Raw genomic sequence first — 9012 nt, 5'->3', positions numbered from 1 at the left:
ACCTCGAGGAGATCTTCCGTTTGGAGGAGGAAGTCAACAGGAGGAGGGAAACTGGTCCAAGTTGTAGTATACACAGGGAGGCGTTAGAAGAAATTGCGGGTGTAGAGCAGGTCCGCCTTAACTTTGAGGAAGAAGTCTCCCGCACTTTGGAATTTGGGGCCTGCCTGGGGATAGGTGTGGATGGTTTTGAGAATCACGTGAAAAAATTGATTTACGGGGAGATGGAGATGAACCGGGATCAATGATTTTTTTCTCAATCAATATCATTGGGGGTTTGGTGTCGGTTTGGGAGCCGGATGGAATTGGTAAATTTTTGTTTCTGTTAGACTGTTGTAATTGTCTTTGAGTTTCTGTCTTTTTTTGTTTTTCTTGTTTTGTTTCCCAGTTTCTAGCTGGCTCTTTATATATATATATATATATATATATATATATATATATATATATATATATATATATATATATATATATATATATATATATATATATATATATATATATATATATATAGGGGAGCGCTAAAATGAAAACCACCTCCAGTTGTAAGAACCGCGAGAACCACTCTCAACCAATCAGATTATGCCAACATAAAGGGCATGTTGGTCATTTACCCAAAATGTCAAATCTTCTCTCTCTTTTCATTTAAAGCCACTGACTCTTTATATACATCTTTTCTCTCTCTCTTTCATTCTCATTTACCACCATCTCTCATCTTTCTTAAAAAATACTCTACACAATGAGAAACCCAAATCAAAACTCAAAAACTCCATGATCTAGATGGTTCAACGTCTTTCTGAGATTTCGTTGCCCCCCAACCAGCGATTATCATCAAGGCTCCTTGAATTTCTCTTATCATTTTTAACAATAGTTTTGAGTCATTTCACCAACACAACTTGGGCTTCGATCCAACTTTGCTCTCGTATAGTTTGATTCTTGTGGCCGAAAGGTGTGTTCGTATCTTTAGAAAACATTGTAGATTTTGTTTGGATTTTGATTTTGAGTTCGCCTAAAGATTTTTGTTTCAAAATGAAAAAAATGTAAATATAAAATGCAGTTAGACGATTTTAATATGATTTTGTTGTGTTTGTCTAATTAAATTTATTAATCAAATGTAAGCAAAAAGATATACGATCCTGTTTGTTTATTATTATTATTATTATTTGGTATATATTTCTAATTCGAAAGAATTGATTTTTGTTTTGCAGGTATGAGCAACAATGAGGAGTATATTTATGTGTCTTCTTGTAATTTCATAGACGTATATGTTTTTGTCTTTAAATTTGGAGTTTATCTTTGCTATGTAGTCTTGACAGCACCTCCCCAACCACCACCACCACTGGACGTCCCATCTTCTGGAGTGGGACCTGTTCCCCGAGTTGATTGTTCTACATCCATTCCATATTCAAATATACACCTACAAATCCTAGAGAGAGAGAACGGGAAGAAGAAGAGAAGAGAGAGATGAAGATGAGAGAGGCATGGAGAAAATCTGCGGCGACTGCAGCAGCCGCTGATTTCGACGGCGACAGACCGCCGTTGGCGGAGGAGCCGCGAAGGCGGTGGTGAGCCTGAGTGATGGCATAGCCACACCCACACTCTCGTTCCCTCGATTTCAGCGACAAGATCAGAAGAGAAGTAACAGCAACGGCTGGTGCCGGAAAGAGAGCCGCCGCCGGCGGGGCTGCTGCCGGCCGGCGGCATCGTCGATGACGATTATGGATGGTGATGAAGTCCTGCTGTGAACAATGATGATAGTGGTGTTTTATGTCAGTCAAGTTTGTATTGATTCGAGTTTTGTTTCAGGTTTTCAGTTCGGGTCTTTCGGGTTCTACTCGGGTCAACCACAGATTCAATTTTGGTTCAAACGACAATTTTGGTTCGGGTGAAGTCCAGTCAAAACGGGTCAGATTCGGGTACGGTTCAACAGATTCAAGTTCGGCCAAACGGCTCGAGTCAACAATTTCGACTCGGTCAAACCTGGTCAACACAGTGAGTTGACTCGGTCAACTCAGTCAGCATGTTTGGCATATCGACACGCAAGAGATGGTAAAGATTTTACGGCATGAATAATATCGTTGTTTATTAGTTTTAAACTATTACCGTGCAAAACGAGCTCGAACCGAATAATTTGACGAATTATTAGTTAAAATTTACTTGGATTTACTAATTATTTCATTATATAAATCGATCATACGTACATATTGTTGAGTAATTGTTGAATTTTGAAAAATAACGACAACTTGTGTTGTTGGGCCGTATAAAAACAGAGGAAACTCTGCCCATTTTTTTTTGTAACGTAAAAACGTAAAACGTAAACTTTTTAACGTAGAAATGTAAAACGTAAAACGTAAATCGTAAATTTTTTAACGTAAAATGTAAACTTTTTAACGTGAAACGTAAACTTTTTAACGTAAAACGTAAACTTTTTAACGGAAAACGTAAAACGTAAACTTTTTAAACCTTAACCTAAAACGTAAAAATTAAAACGTAAAACGTAAACTTTTTAGCACAAAAATGTAAAACGTAAACTTCTATGTAAAAACAGTTTAACGTTAAACGTAAAAGGTAAAACGTAAAACGTAAAACGTAAAACGTAAACTTCTATGTAAAACGTAAAACTTTTTTATGTCCATTGTAAAACGTAAACTTTTTTATTGTAATTGTGTTATGTAAATTGTAAAACGTAAAACGGCAAAAAAGTTTTCGTAAAAAAAATTACGGCGCGTAAATAAGGGACGTGAATACGGCGCGTAAAAACGCGGCGTAAAAAACGGCCGGTATAAAACGGCGCTTAAAAACGAGACGTAAAAAACGACGCGTAAAACCAGGCATAAAAAACAACGTGCAAAAACACGGTAGCAAAAACGGCGTGAAAAAAAAAACGGGGCGTAAAACGGGTCCTAAAAAACGCACGTAAAAAACGGGGGAGTAAAACAACGCCTTGTAAAATGGGTCGTAAAAACGGCGCGTAAAAACGGGACGTAAAAAACGGGGTAAAAAAGCGGCGCGTAAACAAGTTTTCGTGTAAAAAAGTTTTTGTGGAAAAAAAGTTCAACCGTAAACTTTTACGTAAAACGTAAAAAGTTTACCGTAAAACTTAAAAAAGTAAAACGTAAAAAGTTTAACGTAAAACTTAAAACGTAAAAAGTTTTACATAAAACGTAAAATTTAAAAACATAAAAAGTAAAAAAACATTGACGTAAAAAACCGGTGCGTAAAACGTAAAAAAACCGGTGCGTAAAACGTAAGAAAACCGGCGTGTAAAACGTAAAAAAACCGGTGCGTAAAACGTAAAAAAACCGGTGCGTAAAACGTAAAAAAAACCGGCGCGTATAACGTAAAAAAACGTTGACGTAAAAAGTTTAACGTAAAACTTAAAACGTAAAAAGTTTTACATAAAACGTAAAAATTTAAAAACATAAAAAGTAAAAAAACATTGACGTAAAAAAACGGTGCGTAAAACGTAAAAAAAAACGATGCGTAAAACGTAAAAAAAACCGGTGCGTAAAACGTAAGAAAACCGGCGTGTAAAACGTAAAAAAACCAGCGCGTAAAACGTAAAAAAACCGACGCGTAAAACGTAAAAAAAACGGCGCGTTAAAAAAACGTCGAAAAAACGGCGCGTAAAAAACGTGTTAAAAACGTTTTACGTAAAAAATGGCGTTAAAAATTTGTCGCGTAAAAAACGGCGTTAAAAAATTGGCGCGTTAAAAAACGGCGCGTTAAAAATCGTTGAAAAAACGGCGCGTTAAAAACGTCGAAAAAACGGCGTTAAAAAATTGTCGCGTAAAAAACGGCGTTAAAAATTGGCGCGTAAAAAACAGCGTTAAAAACTTGGCGCGAAAAAACGGGGCGTTAAAAACGGCGCGTAAAACAACGGCATTAAAAAATTGGCGTGTAAAAAATAACGACGCTTGAAAAAAACCGGCGCGTCAAAAAAACGTAAAACGTAAAAAGTTTAACGTAAAACTTAAATTGTAAAAAGTATAAAAAAACTTTTAAAAAAAATCTGAATTTTAAAATGTTTTTAATAAAAAGGTTATGTTTAAAAAATAAAAAGTAATATAATAATATAAAAAAACTAATAAAAAACAACAAAGACAAAAAGACAAAATTGAGTTATTTTACCAAATTAACCTTTTGGATTATAATATTAAAGACATAATAAGACAAAAACCATTTAATATTAATTTTTGTTACTTTTAATCTCATTCATCCATCTTGTTAATCTAAAGGCTAGAAAGTGGTTCCCATGGTTTTTACAACTAGATATGGTTTTCATTTTAGCGATCCCCCATATATATATATATATATATATATATATATATATATAAAGTGATTTGTCGTTCAAAAAAAAGGTTGTGAAAAAGCTAAAAAAGAAAAGTTAATGGAGAAAATCTAAGAAGATTAGAGAATTCAAATATTTATATAATATCAATTTGTAATATACTTAGGCTTTAAGTGGTTGTAACTTTTGCATTAATGGTGTTTCATGCTTAGTTTTGTTGTACCTTTATGTGTTGGGGTTGTACACTTTGTCAAATTATATTATATACTATAAATTTGTAATATTTGAAACATTTGTGTGCAAGTTTGGTTGTAAGTTGTGCTTAAATACTTATACCTTAATCAAATATAGGTTGTAAGTTGTGCTTAAGTGGTTGTACCTTAATCAAATAATAATGGTTTCATTACGTTATCAAATTCAATATGTTTTGTATGTATGTATGTATGGTTGCAAATTGTGCTTAAGTGGTTGTACCCTAATCAAATAATGGTTTCATTATCTTACCGTATTCAATCGGTTTGATCCATTCAAAGTTGTGTTGTTTTATTTATAAATTATTATTATCTATAATAATATAATTAATTTAGTCAAAATCTTGTATAAATATAATTTGCAACATATTGATTCAATGGTTGTTGTAATGTATGCATTATGGTTTGTATAGTGGTAATGATATATTATATATAGATTACGATGAACCTGTCAAACGGGAAAAAATAGACGCGTGTTCATCATAACCCGCAAGTCCTAGATCAACTTAGTTATTTTATTCTATGTTTTACGTTTCGGTTTAATTTCTTCGCATTAACACCGCAACTTCAGTGTCGGTGGTCACTGACAGTAGTGTGGCATTAGTGCTCGCCCCCGCCGTAACGCGGGGGGTGTTAATTACTAGTTTTGTTAATTTTTCAACTATAACTTTGTTTTTTCTGCTGTTCAAAAAAAAACTTTGTTTTTTCTTCTACAACTTTTAACTGAGCTATGACGTTGGCCTAGTTAAGGTGGGCGACGGCCCAAAACTCAAATTCATATGAGGCCCAAAATTTTAAATTTTTGGAAATATATTTTATGTATAAATAGTATATAAAATATTTTGGTGTGGAAAATGATAACAATCTAAGGTTGATAAGTTGGTTATTAACTTATATTCCAAGACAGAGAATTTAGGTTCAAGTCCGACTCCTAACATTTAATTTAGTTTCCTAGAAGGGCAATTCGATCAAATAAAATGACCGAATTACCCTTCTAGCTAACATAAAGAATGGATGGAGTTAATCCAGTGGACTAAAATGGTAACGCTTAAAACTTTTGAACTAAAATGACAATGTTTCAAACCTTTTGACTAAACCGGAAAAATAGCCCAAACCATAAAGACTAAAATGACATTTAACTTAAACCTATAAAAAAAAAACCAAAGAAGAAATACATCAATTCTTATTATATAATACTAAACCAAAAGATACAATCTTCTAAATTAAGGGTACAACTATGTAAAGCATGAAACACCAACTAAGCTAAATGTGCAAAACTATATGCCTAGAAATGTTACAAATTTATATTATATAAATGTCGAAGTTAAACAACCTTCATGTGATGGGTCCGTAGTGGCTAATCTAATGACTTTGTTGAAAGGTAATGAGGGCCACAGATTCTTCTTCCCATCATTCATCAAGTACTTACCTTCCTTTGCTAAAAAAATGCAGGAAAATCATAAAAAAAAAACCACAAAATTACCTGTTTGAAATTCAACTTGCTTCAAACATTCTAACCTGACTGATAGAATAGGTTCGATGCTCTCTCTCCATTCACTCATTTCTATTTATAATTACATAGTGTATCTCTATTTTAGGATAGATATCAATTACAAATCATTACAAATCATTGATTGATACAGTTACAACTATACTAAATATACACTTACTATTATACCCCCGCAGTCGAAGCGGGAGGAGACCGAATGCTGAGACTGGATCTAAAGTCTTCGAATAATATGCGTGGCAGCCCCTTAATAAAGATGTCTGCAATCTGGTAACGAGAGGAAACATGAACAATCCTGACCAGACCACGTTGTACCTGCTCGTGAACGAAATGGATATCCAGCTCAATATGTTTGGTGCGTTGATGTTAACTGGATTTCCTGATAAGTAAATGGAGCTGACGTTGTCACAATAGATGAGAGTGGCACGAGATAACAGCTGATACAGCTCGAGAAGGAGGTTACGAAGCCAGCAGATTTCAGCAACGACATTTGCAACAGCATGATATTCGGCTTCTGCACTGGATCTGGAGACGGTAGTTTGACGCTTAGAAGACCAGGAAAGCAGATTATCACCATAGTAGATACAGTAGCCGCTAGTAGACCGTCTCGTATCAGGGCAACCCGCCCAGTCAGCATCTGTGTAAGCGGTTAGAGAAGGAGTGAAATAGCAGCCCAAAGTGATACCAAACAAATATGTGCCTTTAATATATTGAATTATCCGCTTTAAGGCATTCCAATGAGATTGCGTGGGGGGGTGCATGTGCATGCACACCTGCTGAACAGCATATGTGATATCCGGTCGAGTGAAGGTGAGATATTGGAGTGCCCCAGCATGACTGCAGTAAAGAGTGGGGTCATGAAACACATCACCCGAAGCACCGAGTTTAGCATTGGTATCAACTGGAGTGGCGACAGGATTGCATGACTGCATGCCCGCACGAGTAATGATGTCAGTAGCATAGGATTGTTGTGTAATATTCCCAAAATTTTTATTTATAAAATTTAAAATAAAGTATATAAAAACTTATGTTATTAAACGGATATATATTATGGGTAAGTTGACCGATAGAAATATGAGGTATTTGGCGAACGTAGGAACCGTTTAATAATTATAATAATAAACATACGTTATAATTAACCTTGCCCCGTTTTTAATGAAACTTGGTTCAAAATGTAGATAAAAATATTCTCATTGTAATGGCATATTCATCATTTTATAGAACGTCATATTTTAGAAGTAATAAGCGTCAAATAAGTAAAGCAGTTGAATTAATTACAATATATAATAAATAATATCTAAATTAAAACATTGAATTTAATTCAATATTTACGTGGCATGCATGTATAGAATTGAAAGAAATGAAGTCAATTAGGTAGTAATATATGTGGAAGTTTGTAGCAAAAGCAATTAATGAAACCGTAACCTCCAAGTTAAATTGGAGTATAAATAGAAGCACCAACTACTCAAAATTTTCCATCCCTTCTCTCTTGCACTGCACTTCTATATAATCCATTATTCTTTAAGTAATTCACCCCAAAATCCTACAAAGCTTTGCCCCGTTTTAAGTGTTGTAACCCTGATCACTGAATCGATACCCTATCCGATTGATTTAGGACCCACCAACTCATGTCAAGGCTCTGCCCGACTAAGTACGTTGGGGTTCTGTCTCATGACGTAGGGATAAAGTTGAATTGGGTTACTATATTTAACACGAGTACATTATATAGTTTATTAAATAGTTCAGGAGTTATACCCAAAATATAACAACCCTCCTAAAATATTTAGAACACCTCTATACGTCCTAAAATACACCCCGTATATGAAAAGTGGGCTCCAAATACTTTATTTTTATAAAAATTTAATATAAACAAAATTTTAATGTCGCTCGCAGGGCGCGACAACCACCCTTGAGTTCGTCGCGGGCCGTGACAACTGGCCACCAGGGCGCACCAGGTGACGCCACATGGCGCAATGCGTGTCGAGGCTATGGGGCCGACTCAGCATAGCTAGGCCCTACTACCCCTAGCTCGTGGGCCGCGAAGACCCTAGTGGTCTTTTTTGCGGGGCGCGACGAACTCGATTTCCAGCCTATAAATGAGATCGATCAGTTTCATTTTTCGTCGTTCAATTCTTTACGATTCTCTCTCTTTTCTGAAGTAGTAAGAATTATATCCGGGCATTATACCCCCTAATTAGCGAAGCTCTGCCTCGTTGTAAGTATTTTAACCTCCAGTTACGTATTAGATACGTTGCCCGATTGATCTAGCGCTCCGTAACGGCTGTTGAGGCTCTGCCCGACGTAGTCGTTGGAGTTCTGTCTCGGGGAGGGTATAACTGATGTAAATTGGGTTATTATACTAACGCGTGTGCATTATTTAAAATTTATAGATTATAGCCAGGAATCCACAAAAAATTACCTAAGATAAGCAATGTGAGTAATACTCCTTTTTGAAAACTGTTTTACAAAGCCTCAATGTTTTAAATTATATTTCACAGTGATTGAGTATTTGTAATTTCTACAATTATCGTCGGTATGTTGGGGTTTGGTATACAAAATTTGTTACTACACTGTGAGTAGTAACATGACCACAAGTCGGGTTGACAGTACCGTGGGTGGTAATTAAAGTAGAAAAATAAACAAATGTAATTGCGAGATCGCCCTCAATACTGTAAACTGATAAAACCTGTTTTGATTAAATTGGGATTCACTCACCAGTATTTCACACTCAAAAAAATGTTTTAAACGCGTTTCAGGTAACAAAATGTGAAAGCCAAATAGAAGCCATCTTGAGAGCACTGAAGGCTTAGAAAAATGGCTATAAAAGTTACCTAAATAAAAAGGAGATTTTATTTTCAATACTTAGGGTTTATCCCTATAAATGTATTGTAAAGAAAATTTCGGTTTTATCCCATTTATCTATTTTAGACATTTTGGTGTTTAACTCTGATAAAAATATATCCTAACTA

General features: G+C 35.0%; 1 protein-coding gene across 1 annotated transcript; it reads right to left on the bottom strand.

The window, feature by feature from the left end:
• Positions 1–5794: 5794 nt before the first annotated feature.
• Positions 5795–6975, bottom strand: LOC110924479 (uncharacterized mitochondrial protein AtMg00810-like). Its single transcript, XM_022168482.1, has 3 exons — positions 6445–6975; positions 5966–5974; positions 5795–5821 (listed from the first exon to the last, which is right to left on the bottom strand). Exons 1-3 carry the CDS (start codon positions 6973–6975, stop codon positions 5795–5797), a joined length of 567 nt encoding a protein of 188 aa, XP_022024174.1.
• Between the last annotated feature and the right edge of the window lie 2037 nt (positions 6976–9012).

Source organism: Helianthus annuus, chromosome 17 (assembly GCF_002127325.2).
Source record: "Helianthus annuus cultivar XRQ/B chromosome 17, HanXRQr2.0-SUNRISE, whole genome shotgun sequence".
NCBI lineage: Eukaryota > Viridiplantae > Streptophyta > Magnoliopsida > Asterales > Asteraceae > Helianthus > Helianthus annuus.
This window is presented reverse-complemented; position numbering and strand designations above follow the sequence as displayed.